The 19,572-nt window shown below is 46.0% G+C and overlaps 1 protein-coding gene across 1 annotated transcript; it reads right to left on the bottom strand.

Annotated features, from left to right (window-relative positions):
• Window positions 1-398: 398 nt before the first annotated feature.
• Window positions 399-18,358, bottom strand: LOC138950550 (uncharacterized). Its single transcript, XM_070322266.1, has 7 exons — window positions 18,293-18,358; window positions 7,125-7,259; window positions 6,056-6,688; window positions 4,572-4,753; window positions 3,386-3,901; window positions 2,353-2,720; window positions 399-1,630 (listed from the first exon to the last, which is right to left on the bottom strand). Exons 1-7 carry the CDS (start codon window positions 18,341-18,343, stop codon window positions 1,209-1,211), a joined length of 2,307 nt encoding a protein of 768 aa, XP_070178367.1. The 5' UTR covers window positions 18,344-18,358; the 3' UTR covers window positions 399-1,208.
• Between the last annotated feature and the right edge of the window lie 1,214 nt (window positions 18,359-19,572).

The raw sequence follows: 19,572 nt of genomic DNA, 5'->3' as shown, positions 1-19,572 counted from the left end.
TGTGTGTGTGTGTTTATGTGTTTGCGCGTGTGTTTGTGTGTGCGTGCGCGTGTGTTTGTGTGCGTACGTAGAGTTGTAACTGTCGGGGAAGGGCTATGGATTTGGAGCACTTTGTTTCCAAATGATTTCCAGTTTATCTTTACTCCAAGAAGTTGTGTACGTGTTGTTTGTTCTCTGTTCAGTGAGCTTAATGTAGGTGTGCTAACACTAGGATTACAATAGAAAGTGTTGCCGCCAAGGCACACACACACACACACACAAACACACACACACACACACACATACACACACACACACACACACACACACACACACACACACACACACACACACACGCACACATCAAAGCACCCACACATGCTCGCGCAGATGAACTGTCAAAAATGAAGAAAACAAGATTTCAAATTCATCATACGTAGAATGTATTAATCATTTAAGAACCGGAATAGTTTTGACACTGAATTGATATTACAGTATTTGTTGTTTTTTAGCAAAATATCCCAAAACAGTTCTCAGCGGTAGACGTATGGTATCAAAATGATATTTCCTCTCCCTCTTCCCCTTTCCCACTCTCTCTGTCCATCTCTCTGTCCATCTCTCTGTCCATCTCTCTGTCCTTCTCTGTCTCTGTATTTGTTCTCTCTCTCTCTCTCTCTCTCTCTCTCTCTCTCTCTCTCTCTCTCTCTCTCTCTCTCTCTCTCTCTCTCTCTCTCTCTTGTTAGCATGTTCATGGATGTTTCCATGGAGATAGACCACGCATTCCACTGTCCCTAGAAAATTTACTGTCTGTCCGTGACGTCATTTCTTGATGACGCTAATTTTTAATGAAATCATGCGCTTGTCAGTGAACAAGAAGCGATGTGTTGAGAGATTTTTCTTTCCGTATTTTAAAACGATAAAAATGTCACTCGGGTTGTTGTTGTCGGTGTCGGTGGTGATGGTGGCGGATGGTGGTGGATGTCGTGGTAGAGGATGATGTTGTCGTCGTAGTTGTCAGAGAGCGGCAGGTTGTAAGGACAGGTATTGCTGAGTTTCAGTAAATGGAGTCAATAAAATGCTGAATTTCAGTTCAACGGTTGTTGTTGTTGTTGTTGTGGTTGTTGTGGTTGTTGTTAGACATCGTTGGACGTTGCGGGATGTGTAGTTGAGACAGGTGGTGGTGGTGGCGGTGACGAGATGTGGGTGTCACTCAGTGTCGCTGTCGCTGTCTATGTCCTAACCTTCTTCACCCAGATCACCTGGGCCGTGGACCGCGACATGGATCTCAGGCGGCCGGTACGGTCAGCACTACCAACACTTTCACTATACATACTGTCCAGGTAGACGACGACGTGTCTCTCCAAGCCCCATACTGTGTCCTCATTGGCCACCGTCACCGCCTCGTCTCGACCCCTACCTGCCGCTCTCTGTGTGGGACCCGATGTCATTTCAGCCAGTTGTCTAACGGCCGCTGTGTCGTTATGAGCCACCTTACGGGTGGGGACGCCGCGTGACTCGAGGCCCCGGATGAAGGGTGCTGGTGACCAGTCGTGATCATCCGGTGTGTCTGTGTCACAGTACATGTCACCCAGCACAAAGACGTCGCTGTAGGTGAGGCCGCCCTGCCCGTGGGGAGCGTTGTCATCGCAACCTGAAACATCACACACACCGTCAACATCACATCGTCGTTGTGTAATATACATCCACACCGACTTCAACAACTACAACAACAACACCAACAACAACAGCAACGACGACGACGACACCACCATCACCAGCAACAACAACCACGACACAAACAACAACGACGACCCATGTCTAACTTCCGCACCAACACCGGCTGCAGCAACACGTGAACAGAGACTACAACTACATCAGCAGCACCACAACCACCTGAAAATAGGAAAAACAATTTTATATTATTTAGGGTTCAACACCTCACCTTGGCAGACTTGTGACGATATTATGTAACGACGTCACAGTAAATGACGCAAATATCAATGTTTCTTGTAAGTATAATGACGTCATCGAAATGTTGTACAACCTGACTGACACTGCATAGAGAGAGAGAGAGAGAGAGAGAGAGAGAGAGAGAGAGAGAGAGAGAGAGAGAGAGAGAGAGAGAGAGAGAGAGAGAGAGAGAGAGAGGCAGACAGACAGACGGGCGGACAGACAGACAGACGGGCGGACAGACAGACAGACAAACAGACAAACAAGACAGACAGACATACAGACAGACATGCGGACAGACAAACAGACAGACAGGCAGACAGACAGACAGACAGACAGGCGGACAAACAGACAGACAGACAGGCGGACAGACAGGCGGACAGACAGACAGACAGACAGACAGACAGACAGAGGTGTACTGACCGACACGAAGATCTCGCAGCATGTCTGCCACCAGCTCCCCGCACCGTGCACACCGCCATGTGAAGTCACCCTCATGTCCCTGTCTGTCACCGCGGTAGTCATCATCATAGTGACCAACCGTCAGGACAGGTGGGCCGTCGCACGGTGCGGACACTGGCGGCCTGGTGTAGGCCGGGACCGTTCCATCCTTCATATCGTCAGCCTGCTCCACCTCTCTCACCACAGCAGGTGGGCTTCTCAGGGGCTGTGTCAGTTTGCGGACGTAACGCTCCATGTCGGCAGGTACATCTAGCTTAACGCCTGCTGCCCACAAGGTGAACCGGACGTGTCGTTGTTTTAACGCCCGGTAGATCTCTGCGATGACGTCACTGTAACAGAACAGACAGGTGTGTCAGTGTGTAGAAACAGAACAGACAGGTGTGTTATAGTTCTCACAAAACTCGGTTGTTTTAACGCAGTGTAGATCTTCGTGATGACGTCACAGTAACAGAACGGACAGGTGTGTCAGTGCCTGATTACACCTGGAATTACGAAACTGACAAAACAAAACAAAAACGCCTGGCAAAAAGGAAGTCACAAAGATTGCTGTTCAGGATAAGAATCACAGTGAACCTGAAATGAAATGACGCAATGATTAATAATGACGTAAACAGAATGACGTTATTTCGCTCCACTCTTCGTTACCTTGACCAAGTTTTTCCAATGGCAGACAAAGAAAGGGTGGCGCCTGATCGGACAGATTGATAACATCACTGATCAGTACACACCGCAGTGACAGTTGCTGAATTCACATTCTACATCTAATAAACATGCCCCAGTCTATTATTCAAACTTCAAAATAAAGAGCCATTACTTCTACATAAATCTTCCGATTTTCTCGACCAAAAGCCCAGGAATGACCTTGTTATAAAACAGGTGTGAATATAATAACATTTGTGAATTATCAGACTTCCTTCCAACGAACACGACCACACCGGCCAACACAAGAGTGACAGGAGGCAGTGTTAGATTCAGTGTACAGCGTCATTCTTACCACTCAGCCTCATCGGCCAGGATGTGCACGCGTCCGTGTGTCTGTGCGTGTTGACACAGCTCCTCCACCCAGGCCTGCACTTTCTTCTTGCCTTCCTCTGTCCAGTCACCATCCTCGTCCAGTACCTCCGCCATGTTGACGAGCTGCACGCTGCCGGCTCCCTGTCCGGCAGTCTCTCTCACCTGATGACCCACAAGGTAAGCAGCAGCAGCGCCATCATCACTCGTCTGAAGAACGAAGACGGTGCCGCAGCCCTTCCTCAGCAGAAAATGTCCCTTCAATATCAAGACTACGCTTTTTGAAGTGCCCGTCGGGCCCCAGAGGATCCTCACGTCGACGTCGTCGTCGTCTGGCGGCTCCTCCAAGACTTGAAACTGCTGCGGGAACAGAGCTATGCAAGACATGGGTCGACCATGCTCCATTCCAACAGCGTGAACAAGATGGCCCTGGGTCCACAGCTGTAGTCTAGGCTCTCTGCTGAGGAATAGCTCAACCGTTGTCAGTGGTATGGAGAATCTGTCATCATACACATTCACACATTATTAGGTATATCACACACACACACACACACACACACACACACACACACACACACACACACACCGTCCTGCCTACACACACACACACACACACACATACCGTTACACACACACACACATACCGTTACACACACACACACACACACACACACACACACACATGCATGCATGCATATCAATCAAAGCAATAAACAAATCAAAGCAAGTCAAACAATCACCACAAAGACCACGAACAAAAAAACATCCACACAAAAACACAAACAGGGATAGACAGGGAGAGATCAAAACAGAGAATTCGTAACGAGAAACAAGAGAGAGAGAGAGAGAGAGAGAGAGAGAGAGAGAGAGAGAGAGAGAGAGAGAGAGAGAGAGAGAGAGAGAGAGAGAGAGAGAGAGAGAGAGAGAGAGAGAGAGAGAGAGAGAGAGGGAGAGGAGGAGAGAGAGAGAGAGAGAGAGAGAGAGAGGAGAGAGAGAGAGAGAGAGAGAGAGAGAGAGATGGACAGACAGAGAGAGACGGACAGACAGAGAGAGAGAGGGGGGGGGGGGGGGGGGGGGGGGGGAGAAAGAAAGATAGATTACGTTAGGTCAAGTAATAACAAACGTGCGTGCGTGCGCTTCACCGATATGATACAGCTATGCAACAGTACCTGGCAACCAACTGTGTGTAGGTAGCTGTATCCATGGCAGGGTCCCCGCCCTCATTCCGTTCAAAGCTTGCCCTCCACCACGCGTCGAGCCTTGTCTGGTCAGCCATATCGTCCTCACAAAGACATATCTGGCTGACATTCCGACCTGGCTCGACGCTGAGGCCTTCCTGCAACTCCTGTAACTGAGATCAACACACACGGACTGTAAAGAATGCGGGAAATGGCACAAGGGATGGTTTAATACACGATGCACACAAAGACAGTGTAACATTAGGCCTACCTGAGTTGGAAATCTCTTCATTCCTGCTTTAGTGTTTACCAGCCTAAAAGACAACTTTCTGGACAAAAGCAAACCATCTTTTCGGAAAAGAGTTTCCCGTTTGTGGTGACGCCCATTAGGCTACGTAAAGTACAAGTGACGTCGTTTTCGCGACAAAAAAATGACGTCTACTATTCAAGGTCACTGTTCTTAGAGCTCTGGACAGTAAAAAATAAAAAGCAAATGAAATTCGACTCGCCTTCGTCTTGTCCCACAACAATGTAACCCCCACCCCTCCCTCTTTTAGGATCCCCCCTCCCCCATGGAAGACTCCCACCACCACCACTCCCACAAGAGTCCCTCCCTTCTTGTACAACCACCCCCTTTTATGCCTGACCTCCCCCAATATGACCCTTTTTTGGTTTTTGTTCATAACCTCTGTAAGTTAACACACATTTTAAGACTTAACCCTAATAACAAAAATTAAACAAATCCTCTTTCAGCTTCATAAATTCAATGTTCAAGAGAACGTTGGCATCAGAATAATCGAACAAAAGTTGATCAAAAGTGTGACCTGTATTATTCCAGATATGTTCAGTGGTGATCATCTTGTCCAGCAAACATGTCCATGCTATTACTGTGAACATTTTCGAAACAAGCTACATTTTGGTCATGTCTGCTGATTAATAACACCTACAATTGTGTGAAATATGGAGGCTTTGTTACCCAAATATCTGAAAGAAACTAAACTTAAAAAGTTGATGAGCATGACCCCGCTGTGACCCCAACATTTGACGAAGGTCAATCAAATCGGGGTCAAATCGGAAGATTATTAAATACCAGAAGTCTGCAAATGTTTAAAGGTCTAGCTTCAAAATCATCCGAGATAATCTTAACGTTAAGTTTTTTGTTCGGACATACGGACGGACACTGCATACAGTGTGTGGACAAAAAGCCTAGCGCTATGAACTGGCCCTTACTTTACGTTGGTGAACAAATCTCTCTCTCTCTCTCTCTCTCTCTCTCTCTCTCTCTCTCTCTCTCTCTCTCTCTCTCTCTCTCTCTGTCTCTCTCTCTCTGTCTCTCTCTCTCTCTCTCTCTCTCTCTCTCTCTCTCTCTCTCTCTCTCTCTCTCTCTCTCTCTCTCTCTCTCTCTCTCTCTACTTCTCTCCTGCGTTCGTCTGTTTTTGCGTGTGTGAGCGAGTGTAGGTCAAGAGTTAACTTACATCGCTCATGTTCAGCAGCACCTCCTCCAGACAGCGTCTCGTTGTGTCGGGCAGGACAATGGCCTGGTGGAGGGCTGGCTGTGTTACCAGGTCACCCAGAACAGAGCGCCTCACAACATCTCTGGCTTGCTTCAGGTAGGCAGCGGCCTTCTTTAGTTCTTCTTGAACTGCAAGGGGGTCGTCTTCTGTCTGAGGTATGATTGCCGCCATCATTATCCCACGCTCGCGATGTATGGCGAGCAGGTCAACAAAGTCCTCCTCCAGGTTCAACGGCTCTGCTTTGACGCTGTTCGTGTTCCTGGCGGCTGCACCAGTATAGATGCTTTGGGTATCGGCACCATATACACCAAATTTAGCTTGGGTCAGAAGTACCATAATTTCTTTTTCCCTTGCGGCTTTGTTCTTTATCTGATTCATGCAGTGGTGGACATTTTTCAGCACTGTGTCTATGCGGACAGTGTCCCTGACCTCTCTACTCTCATCTATGTCTATTTGTTGCTGTGTTTTCAGTACCTGGATTCGCTCACCTTCTCCGATATATACCATTCTCTCATGCACAGTGTCAATGTGAGCCGGGGGGATTATGTACGATTCGCTCTCAAGGTGAGGAAACCAGGCGTTGAGAAACTCTCTCTGGAATCAAAGACATGATGCTGTACTGTCTGCTCACTTCTAGTACCATTCACAACCTACGTCAACTATGAAGACGGTGAAAATACGGACACCAAATAGGGACTTATGTCTCGTTGGTGGTTCACACAATATTTGCCTAGAACACAGAAGATAATTGTTTAAAAACAGTTGTTCTATGGTGTAAATTCAAAGTGAAAAACAAAAACAAGGAAAACAAGGAAAACAACTACAACAACAACAACAACAACAACAACAACAACAACAACAACAACAACAACAACAACAACAACAACAACAACAACAACAACAACAACAACAACAACAACACAAAAAGAGTAAAACTAATGATAATGCACCTTATTCAGTTTAAACATAACTTCAAGTCTTAAAATATGAGGTTTCGGTGTTGTTGTTTATCTTTCTGAGATGAATTTACCTCATGGTCTGACAACCTTAACGCTTGGTCCTCTGATTCCTGTGATCTTGCCATCAAGGGCGGGGCAGGAGAGACAGCCTGGTTCCCCGGTGACCCAGAGGTACTGCACGGCGGAGCACATTCCACAGCCGGTCCCTGTGTGATGTGCATAGTATAACCGTCACTTCTGTCATAGCGCTGTTCATAATTATGAGTTGTGTGCATGATATGACCGTCACTTCTGTCATAGCGCTGTTCATATGTGTGGTTTGCATGATATTACCGTCACTTCTGTCATAGCGCTGTTCATAATTATGAGTTGTGTGCATGATATTACCGTCACTTCTGTCATAGCGATGTTTATATGTGTGGTTTGCATGATATTACCGTCACTTCTGTCATAGCGCTGTTCATAATTATGAGTTGTGTGCATGATATGACCGTCACTTCTGTCATAGCGTTGTTTTAGATAGTGTGACTCACCTTATTGTCATGCAATAGTATGTGAACGTGTTTCCTCACATGGTACAAACATTATTTTATTTTCCTGTGCGTTTGTGGGCCAAAACGCCCACGTACACTCATGGTTTTGCACGAAGAGGATTGTATGTGCTTGGCCGTATGTTCCGTCGGCCATATACTTATACTCTACTCTGTGTCGTGGGATGCATGCTTGGTATTTTCATGTTTCTATAATTCACTGACATGGATTTCAGGATCTTTACCATTTTTACATGGTTTTGTACCACAACATGGGGGGAGGTGGGGGGGGGGGGGGGGCAAGCAGGTATGCAAATAAAGTGACCCAGAGGATCGGAACATCTCTTCTCTTTATCAAGCAGGTGGCGGGGTTCCAAACACTCAACCATCAACTTGGCTGTTGCGATCGTCATCAATGAGGAATGTTCAGTCTATTTGCATTGTTCGACACTGACACGGACAATGCATGAATACGACCCCAAACAAATTGACAGATTATATCGGCCGTGTAGGAGCTGAGGGGGACGGGAGGGGGGGGGGGGGGGGTGGCAGGAGAGACAGAGATAGACAGACAGACAGAGATAGACAGACAGAGATAGACAGACAGAGATAGACAGACAGAGATAGACAGACAGAGATAGACAGACAGAGATAGACAGACAGATATAGACAGACAGAGATAGACAGACAGAGATAGACAGACAGAGATAGACAGACATAGATAGACAGACAGAGACAGACAGATATAGACAGACAGAGATAGACAGACAGAGACAGACAGATATAGACAGACAGAGATAGACAGAGATAGACAGAGAGAGATAGACAGACAGAGACAGACATATATAGACAGAGATAGACAGACAGAGACAGACAGAGACAGATAGACAGACAGACAGACAGACAGAGATAGACAGACATAGAGACCGAGATAGACAGACAGAGAGACCGAGAGACAGACAGACAGACAGAGATAGACAGACAGAGATAGACAGACAGAGACAGACAGACATAGATAGAGAGACAGACAGACAGAGATAGACATACAGACAGACAGAGGTAGACAGACAGAGATAGACAGACAGACAGACAGAGACAGAAGACATAGATAGACAGACATAGACAGACAGACACAGACAGACAGACAGAGATAGACAGACAGAGACAGACAGAGATAGACAGACAGAGACAGACAGACAGAGACAGACAGAGATAGACAGACAGACAGACAGACAGAGATAGATAGACAGACAGAGATAGACAGACATAGATAGACAGACAGACAGACAGAGATAGACAGACAGAGATAGACAGACAGAGAAAGACAGACAGAGACAGACAGACAGAGGTAGACAGACAGAGATAGACAGACAGACAGACAGAGACAGAAGACATAGATAGACAGACATAGACAGACAGACAGAGACAGACAGACAGAGACAGAGACAGAGATAGACAGACAGACAGACAGACAGACAGACAGACAGACAGACAGATAGACAGGTAGAAAGACAGACAGACAGAGACAGAGATAGACAGACAGAGACAGAGACAGAGATAGACAGACAGACAGACAGACAGATAGACAAAGAGAGAGAGAGAGACAGAGACAGACAGACAGAAATAGACAGACAGAGATAGACAGACAGAGATAGACAGACAGAGATGGGTTGGTTGGCTGGTTATTGTTTGTTGTTTAATGTGCCTACAACCTGTGGCAATCACGATAACATTGTAGACGGTTCTTGTAACACTTCTTTTGGTCAAATCTTGTAAAAAGTCTTAATCTCCTTGAAACATGTAAACCTGTGAAAGTATTCATTCGTATTCATTCTTTACCATTTTTACAAAGTACTTTTGGGGGGGCTTACTGATTTGTCTATTAGTGTAAGGGAAGGAACTGTGCTTGTTCTTTACAAATGGAATGTCAGGATTACTTTCCCTTTAATTGTCAGGAAGTCAGGAATCAGTGTTTTAGAATTCCCAGGAATGTTGTGTCTAAGTAAATTTTTGATAGATAGATAGATAATTTATTGCCAAGTGTACAATACATGAATGAACATAAAAAATACACGAGGAAAGCAGCTTGCTGTGTGATAAAAACAAAAATAAATAGCATTCATACATCACTGGCGCATAGCATCATACATACATGGGTAAGACAATTTGGTATCACAGTAACTATTAAATACATACACTATACAGACATGGTGAGAACTATGAAACTCTAAGAGCTATCGGAACCACAATAAAAGTACGCAGAATAAGATAGGATCCCCCCCCCCCCCCCCCCCCCCCCACTATCAACTACTGTAAGAACTGAACATGTTAGAAAGGAATTAGTGACAAAAGGAATTAGTGACAAAAGATCATTTGAAGTATGTGAGTGTTATTATTTTTTTTTTTTAATGAGTTTTTAGGCTACCAAAGACGTAACAAATCAACGGCGCGATTCGTACAGCCCTGAGCAGCACAGTTGGTACAGCGGGCACAGTTCGCACGGCAGTCACACACCCCTTGCCTGATGCACCGTGATTCCCTGCTGCACAGGCAGCACGCCTGCAACGTACAATGCGAGTGTCCCCTGTTGTCGTGAGAATGTGCGTGATGTGTGTCTACATTGTTCAGTGTCCCCTGTTGTCGTGAGAATGTACGTGATGTATGTCTACACTGTTCAGTGTCCCCTGTTGTCGTGAGAATGTACGTGATGTATGTCTACACTGTTCAGTGTCCCCTGTTGTCGTGAGAATGTACGTGCTCTATGTCTACACTGTTCAGTGTCCCCTGTTGTCGTGAGAATGTACGTGATGTATGTCTACACTGTTCAGTGTCCTCTGTTGTCGTGAGAATGTACGTGCTGTATGTCTACACTGTTCAGTGTCCCCTGTTGTCTTGGAAATGTACGTGCTGTATGTCTACACTGTTCAGTGTCCCCTGTTGTCGTGAGAATGTACGTGCTGTATGTCTACACTGTTCAGTGTCCCCTGTTGTCGTGAGAATGTACGTGCTGTATGTCTACACTGTTCAGTGTCCCCTGTTGTCGTGAGAATGTACGTGCTGTATGTCTACACTGTTCAGTGTCCTCTGTTGTCGTGAGAATGTACGTGCTGTATGTCTACACTGTTCAGTGTCCTCTGTTGTCGTGAGAATGTACGTGATGTATGTCTACACTGTTCAGTGTCCCCTGTTGTCGTGAGAATGTACGTGCTCTATGTCTACACTGTTCAGTGTCCCCTGTTGTCGTGAGAATGTACGTGCTCTATGTCTACACTGTTCAGTGTCCCCTGTTGTCGTGAGAATGTACGTGCTGTATGTCTACACTGTTCAGTGTCCTCTGTTGTAGTGATAATGTACGTGCTGTATGTCACTGTTCAGTGTCCCCTGTTGTCGTGAGAATGTACGTGATGCATGTCTACTGTGGTGTTCTCTAGAGCACAGCTAGGACACGAACGAAGTGGACAAACTACAAAGAGTGCGTGGTTGTTTGGGTCGGCTTTATTTGAACCCTGAGCAGGCGGAAGTGCCCGGTGACTGAATACCGAAACCGATTACAAGAATCCGATTACTCTACATCTCCCTTTCTTTGGAGTGAGCGTTAGCGTTCATTCACATATCCCAAATTTCTCTCGGCTTGATGATCCGACCGGCTCTGCTGCGGATGACTTCAGTAGGGGCATCTGCAGTCGATGTATCCTTTGTCTCTTCCTCAGTGGACGGCAGTGGCGGTGGAGGCAGCTGACTTCCTGGTGACACATCGTTTTCAGTTGCAGCGTGAGCTGGCAGGAGGGACGTTGCTCTTGGAATGTCCCCTGGTCCTGGAGAAGGCTGGAGACTGCGTTTACGGAGATGGTGTCGGTTTCGTCGTTGGTTTCCAGTTGGGGTCTGAAGTATGTAGGACCGAGGATTTGGCTGAGAGTTCACGACGGAACCCTCGGTCACACGAGGAGTCTTGATCCAGACTGGTTGATCTGGCTGATCCATAGGAGACAAGGCTTTAACACGATGACGCTTGTCGAAGTATGCCTTTTGTTTCATTTTCAGCTGATGATCCTTCTCCTTGAACTTGTCGACGTCTGGGTGATTGGGGATGTGGGAACTCATGGTCGGGATCGTAGTTCTGAGTTTTCTTCCGTTCAATAATTCTGCTGGGCTGTATCCCTGTTGGAGTGGGGTAGCTCGGTAGTTCAGCATTGCTAAGTAGGGGTCTTCGGCTTTCCTTAAGAGGTGTTTTACCGTTTGCACTGCCCTCTCCGCCTCTCCGTTCCCTTTCGGGTAATGCGGACTGCTGGTTATGTGCGTAAATCCGTATGTTTCACCAAACTTGGCGAACTCTCGGGAACTGTATTGGGGACCGTTGTCCGAGATGACTACCTCTGGGATTCCTTGGCGACCGAAGATGGATTTCAGATGCTGGATTATTGCGGAAGAGGTTGTCTGTGTCAGGTGAGCGATTTCAATCCAGCGCGAGTAGTAATCCACAGCCAGCAAATATTGGTGACCCTTCCATTCGAACAGATCCGTCCCTATGCGTTGCCATGGATACTCAGGTGTACTACTAGGTCTCAAAGGCTCTAGCGGTAGAATTCGTTCCTTCTCACAAACGCTGCAGTTTTGTATCATTGTTTCCAGATCCTTGGACAATCCTGGCCACCAGACGCTGCTTCTGGCAAGTGCTCTGCATTTGACAATGCCTTGATGACCTCCGTGAAGACGTTGCAGGATATCTTTTCTCATCTCGCTGGGAATAACCAGTCTACTTTGGTAGAGAAGAATTCCTTGCACGACTGTCAGATCGTTTCTTGCTGTCCAATACTGTTTCAGCACATGGTTCTTCTTTGCATGTTCCGGCCAATGATCTACTTTGCAAAATTCGATGATCTTGCTGCAGGTTTCGTCTGTGCTTTGCTTGAGTTTGATTTCTTCAATACGCTGGTCCGTCGCTGGAAGACTCTCAATAACTTGCTGGACATGCATTTGTGTCTCAAACTCCATTTGGCGATCCTGTTCAGCAGGAACGCTCCCAGGAGCCCGAGACAGCGTGTCGGCAGTCGTGAGATTCTTTCCTGATGTGTAGATCACGTCGTAGGAAAAGTGCATCATTCTCATTCTGAAGCGTTGTATGCGCGGAGTCAACTCGTCCAGTAGCTTGGTTTGCATGAGGGCTAACAAGGGTTTGTGGTCTGTTTCAATCACGAATCTTGATAGTCCAACGAGGAAGTCTCTGAACTTTTCGCAACACCAAGTCATGGCCAAAGCTTCTTTCTCCACTTGTGCATATCTTTGTTCCGTGCTAGTGAGGGCTCTTGATGCATAGAAGACGGGTCTCCATTCGTCTTCTTCCTTTTGTAGAAGAACTCCTCCCATGCCAAAGGAAGATGCATCTGCTGACACTTTTGTTGGCTTCTCAGGACTGTAATGAGCAAGCACTGGTGCGGAACTCAGCTGCTGCTTCAGAGTTTGAAATGAAGATTCCTGTTTCTCATTCCAGATCCAATCATTCTCTTTGTGTAGAAGTTGTCGGAGGGGTTCTGTTGTCTCCGCGAGGTTTGGAGCAAACTTTCCAACGTGGTTTACCATGCCCAAAAAGCGCCGTAACTCTGTGATGTTTGTTGGCTTGGGAAAGTTGGTAATGGCTTCCACTTTCGCAGGATCGATCTCAATGCCTTCCGGTGATATGAGATGACCTAAGAACTTGACAGTGTGGAGTGAGAAGGCACACTTTTCGTTGAGTGTGACGCCTGCCTCCTTGAGTTTCTGCAGAACCATCTTGAGTCTCTGGTCGTGTTCTTCTTGGTCTTTCCCAAAAATGAGAACGTCGTCAATGTCAACAATGACACCCGGTACCCCGGCGAGGATGTGTGTCATCTCTCGATGAAAGATTTCTGGGCCCGAACAGATCCCGAAAGGTAAACGCTTGAAACAGAACCTCCCAAACGGTGTGATAAAAGTAGTGAGTTCTTGAGATTCCTCATCGAGTGGAATTTGGTAGAAGCCACTGTTGCAGTCTAGCTTTGAAAAGACTTTCGCTCCTGAAATTCTTGCTAAAAGCTGGTCTGTCGTTGGCAGTGGAAAGTTCTCTCTCTGGACTTTCTCATTGAGCCGGGTGAAGTCCACACATAGCCTGATTCGGCCATTTGGCTTGGGAACGGCGACGATTGGTGCACACCAGTCTGTTGGCTTCGTTACCGGTCTGATGATGTCATCTTCTTCCATTTTCTTTAGTTCCTCCTGGACCTTTTGTCTCAGAGGCAATGGAAGGCGTCGAGGCGTTGAGATGGAAAAGGGTGAATCGTTGTCTTTCATTCTGATTGTGTATTTGTTGGGCATCTTGCCTAGGCCTTCAAAAAGCTCTGGGTAGCTCTCTTTGATCTCACTATCTGCATCAACCGTGTAGATGCGTTCAACCAGGTGTAATGCTTCCAATGCGTTTTTCCCCAACAGTGGTTCCTTCAGATCCCTCACGATGACCAGATTCTCGGTGACTGATTTCTTTTCCGTTTCTAGAGTTGCCTTAAATTCCCCGAGAATAGTGAGCGGAAGTTGCCCTGCAGCTGTACATTTCCTCTCGGTGGGCTGGATGTGAGGAGAGTTTTTGCGGAACCATCGATCTGGCACAACTGTGACATCAGCTCCCGTGTCGAGACGAAAGTTCATGAGCCTGCCGTTGACTTTTATTTTGGCGTGCCATTTGTCATCTTCGATCTGGTTGACTGATTCTGTCCTAATTGTGCCCAGAAAGGCTTCGTCTTCATCTTCTTCCTCCACGTACCTAACTCCTGCTTTTGTTCTGCACACATTGGCGTAATGTCCTATTTTTGCACATTTTCTGCACTCTGCATCTTTCGCTGGACAATCTTGTCTATTGTGTGAAGGGGATTTTCCGCATCTTCCGCACTTGGAGTGCTTCTCTTCTCCGTACTTCTTCCTTTGGTTATAGTCAGACGGTCTCTGTCCTTGACGATCTGATCTGACCCTGTTGACTTGGGTATGGTTGTTGGTTGCCATGGACTGAAGCTGTTGCCTTGATTTCTCGTGAATTCTGCCCGTATCCAGACAGTCCTCCACTGTGAGGTTTCTTTTCTCCAACAATTTCTCTCTCAGTGTATCCTCTCGGATTCCCATGACCACTTGGTCCCTTATCATCCTATCCTCGTCCTTGAAGTTGCATGTTTTTGCAAGTTGTCTGAGGCACGCAAGATATGCTTCTATGCTCTCTTCTTCTTCTTGGCGACGGGAATGGAATTGGTATGATTCGTAAGCTTCATTTGTATGGCCTACGCAATGATCCTCAAACGTTTGCAACACCTTTGAGAGTTTCTTTTTGTCTTCTGCAGTGGCAAACTTGAGACCTTCATAAATTTCCATTGCATCTTCTCCTATGGTTGCAAGGAATACTGCACACTGAAACGCCGTTTCGTTTCCATCTGCGTCATTCTCTAGTGCTAGACGACTGGCAATGTAGTAATTATCCCATTGACGTCGAAACTTTTTCCAGTTAGTGGCGAGATTGCCGCTGACATCCAGTTTTGTTGGAGCGGTGACATTCGCTGTGAACTGTTTTACCGGAGCTGCTGCCATGTTGTATCCTATGCGCTACCGCCGTTCAAAAGATCGTCCTGAGCAATTTATGTGCTTCTCTTCTCGTAAGAGTTGACAAATCTGAAGAACGAAGTATCAGGGCTGATTTATCGAATTAGTAGAGATAAATCTTACTAATTTTGTTTTTCTTTTACCGAAAAAATCAACCTATAGCCGACAGGCGCAGTTTGTTACACGCAAGTTACAAAGTAGTGGCGTCCACAAAAATGTGAATCATTCATTCCGTTCGAACGGCAGGCCATTCCACTCAGTTTAGCCAAGAGGAACTGATGCCCGTCGCAAAAACAAAGTATATGAAAAGAGTACCCCACTTCTGACACCATGTGGTGTTCTCTAGAGCACAGCTAGGACACGAACGAAGTGGACAAACTACAAAGAGTGCGTGGTTGTTTGGGTCGGCTTTATTTGAACCCTGAGCAGGCGGAAGTGCCCGGTGACTGAATACCGAAACCGATTACAAGAATCCGATTACTCTACATCTACACTGTTCAGTGTCCCCTGTTGTCGTGAGAATGTACGTGATGTATGTCTACACTGTTCAGTGTCCCCTGTTGTCGTGAGAATGTACGTGATGTATGTCTACACTGTTCAGTGTCCTCTGTTGTCGTGAGAATGTACGTGCTGTATGTCTACACTGTTCAGTGTCCTCTGTTGTCGTGAGAATGTACGTGATGTATGTCTTCACTGTTCAGTGTCCCCTGTTGTCGTGAGAATGTACGTGCTCTATGTCTACACTGTTCAGTGTCCTCTGTCTGTTGTCGTGAGAATGTACGTGCTCAATGTCTACACTGTTCAGTGTCCCCTGTTGTCGTGAGAATGTACGTGCTCAATGTCTACACTGTTCAGTGTCCCCTGTTGTCGTGAGAATGTACGTGCTGTATGTCTACACTGTTCAGTGTCCCATGTTGTCGTGAGAATGTACGTACTGTATGTCTACACTGTTCAGTGTCCCCTGTTGTCGTGAGAATGTATGTGCTGTATGTCTTCACTGTTCAGTGTCCTCTGTTGTTGTGAGAATGTACGTGCAGTATGTCTACAGTGCTCACAGCACTCAGACAGCAAACTGACAGGCCTCATCATCATTTCTACAATTCACAGACCACGAGATAAGAGACGTCTTCAAAACAATATAACATGCAAACACCATGTAGTTTCTGCTGTGCAAGAAACCTTAAAAGAGGGGACAGAAGGAAACGAATGCCCATTTGCGGTAAGACACTGGAGCCTTTTTACAATGAGCGGTAAGAAATGATGAAATAATGACACTGAAACCTAAAGAATAAACTGAACAGCCGGTGACATGTAAACCAATGAAGCTTAAGCCCCCATTGTATTGCATCAGTACGAGGGGGACTCATTATAGTTTGCAACCTGGGCAAAGTAATGAAGTCACTACTTTGCTTTTTTCATTTCATCAAAGACCAGTTTTGGAAAGACTTGTGTCAACACAAATTACTTGATTCCGTGCAACCGTCTTCGTTCAATGCTATAAAATGTCGACATGTCCAGTAAGGGTGATGGGTCTCCTGCCAGCAGTGTTGACTTTTCGCGAAGTGATTTTCGAGCAATGGTGTATTATGGCTACTGCCGGGGAAACTCTTTTTAAGAGTGCTTTTTAAATGTAAAATAATGTTTTAGAAATCAATCTCCATCGAAAGCAACTGTTTTCAGGTGGTTCAGACAGTTCATTACTGGCGCATGGACGTTAGAAAACGTTGACCGTTGTGGTCGAATGGCAACAATCGTTACCCCAGAAAACGTCTCTAGGGCAGATTCCCTGATTGACATGAACCCAAAAATGATATACGCTGAAATACATGACATAATGAAGATTTAATCGTGAAGTCTCACTCGTAGTTTTCACAGCTGCTGTGGCCCAAGGAAACGTTGTAACCGTTGGGTGCCCCATAACCTTAGTGAAGAGCAAAACGGGGTAGGGTTGACTGGTGCACCCATATGCTATCAACATTTGACGGAAGAAGGTTTCCTCACGTTTGGGACATCGGAACAGAAGACCAAACATGGGAAAACTTATAGCACCCAAAGATGAAGCAACAGTTGGCGGTGTGGGTCTCCCTAGATGAAGCACCAGTTGGCGGTGTGGGTCTCCCTAGATGAAGCACCAGTTGGCGGTGTGTGTCTCCCTAGATGAGAACCCACCTGTAAAATTCAAAACAAACAGAAGGGCTTCCTAACAAATGATAGTGTATTTCTTTGCAACATCTGGCCACGTTGTTACCATATCACTTGAGGACAGACAACCGGTAACTGCTGACTGGTATGTCAGCCACTGCTTGCCTAATTTATTTCTGGTATGTTGCACACGACGTCTCCGACTGGGTGTGCGTGGTCTACTGCTCCATCACGAAAAACCCAGCACGCACACATCAGCTGTAACTCTTGACTTTCTAGCCGCCAATGGTGTTCAGCTTGTTTCCTACCTACCATATTCACACGCCTTAGACCCCCATGACTGGTTTCTGTTCCCTTCCGTCAAGGGGCAGTTGAAGGGAAAGCAGTTTCAGAACACCAACGATTCCCGAGCATTCCCGAGGGCGTTAAGTTTGACATACCCAAGTCAACGTGTTGGGGTGTCATGGACAACTGGTTTAGGAGGATGGTACAATGTGTACAAGCTGAGGAGGGATTCTTTCAAAATCTGGAGTAGACAGATTGGCTGTATGTGTTGTAGAAAACCTAGGTTGCAAAACATAATGAGTGCCCCTCGTATGCAGTATCCCAGTCACGACAGCTTGTGTACTGTTTGATGTGTGTCAGTCTAGGAAATGTCGCACATGCGGAATCACCACAACAACCAATGACAATCGACAACACAATGCTATGGACAATACAATGCCACGGACAACAAAATGCTATGGAAAATACAATGCTATGGAAAATACAATGCTATGGAAAATACAATGCTATGGACAAAAAATGATATGGATAACACAATGCTATGGATAATACAAAAACAGGAAAATACAATAATATGGATAATACGAATACAATGCGATGCACACCAGTTCACAATGCAAAATACATCACGATTGACAAAACAAAACATTGGACAGCACCATAGACAATACAAGACGGCGACGGGCGCTTACCTGACACGGTGTCCATACAATGGGCAAGATACGCTGTAGCCAGTTTCCCATTGTGCTGTCTCTCTCACCTGAAACATCAACACCACGTTGTAATGAGTGACGATGTCTGCCAGTATCGTCCATTAAGAAACAGTTCGTGCAATTATTCATCTTAAAGGGGCCGGTACTATACTTATAAATCCCTTTCGTTTCACCCTAATGAGAATACACCTGCGATGAATTACATGAACGATAATTAATAACTCAATAACTAGTGTGAATAGTGACTTTCGCAAAACAAAATATTGCGACAAATGATATACCCCAACTTAAACATTCATACCCGTGTCATTTCATTAAAACATGTTATGCCATTAAAAGTCCCTTCCCCAGTGCACTTTTCTGATCAAAACTTTATTTCACAAGGAAAACGTGACCGCCGCTAAAATAGGGGTACCTCCAAAATGGACCTGACAAACGTTGGGTGCCAGTCAGACACAACAACACCAAGTAAAGACGACGAACATTGAGGCGGAGAAAGGAACACACTGGGGAGAAATGTTTTAGTTGGAGTACAAAAAGTGTCACAATACTTTGTTTGTATGTCCGAATGTTTAAGTGTGTTTGTGTGTGTGTGTGTGTGTGTGTGTGTGTGTGTGTGTGTGTGTGTGTGTGTGTGTGTGTGTGTGTGTGTGTGTGTGTGTGTGTGTGTGTTTGTGTGTGTGTGTGTGTGTGTGTGTGTGTGTGTGTGTGTGTGTGTTTGTGTGTGTGTGGGTGTGTTCCATTCATTAAGATGTTGGATTGTCGTGTCAACCTAGGAATATTTCAATGAAAAAGACACTTTACAGTACACTATGCCTTACCACAATGTTTTATAAGCACACAGGGACGTTTCGGCGTTTGGACCCTTGGGACCCTCTAAAATTCTGCAGTGGGGGTCCATGGACCCTCTAAAAATTGAAAGTGAAGGGTCCCCGGACGCACGAAGAGCGGCGTCCCTGGGGAGCCCTGGTGTGTGCGGGTGTTTGTGTGTGTCTGTCTGTCTGTCTATGTGCGTGTGTGTTTTGTGTGCATGAATGGTGTATGTGCGTGTGTGTGTGTGCATGTGTGTGTGTCTGTGTGTGTGTGTGTGTGTGTGTGTGTGCATGTGTGTGTGTGTGTGTGTGCATGTGTGATTGTGTGTGTGTTTGTGTGCGTGTTAGGAAACGCTGCCGTTGCTAAACTTTGGTTCAGTTTTGTGTGTTGCATGTAGTTGACTTATTTGTACTTTGTGGGAAAGTACCGATATTACATTTTGTAAA

This window comes from Littorina saxatilis, linkage group LG16 (assembly GCF_037325665.1).
Source record: "Littorina saxatilis isolate snail1 linkage group LG16, US_GU_Lsax_2.0, whole genome shotgun sequence".
NCBI classification, from domain to species: Eukaryota; Metazoa; Mollusca; class Gastropoda; order Littorinimorpha; family Littorinidae; genus Littorina; species Littorina saxatilis.
Note: the sequence above shows the minus strand (reverse complement) of the source record. Positions and strands in the feature narration are given on the sequence as shown.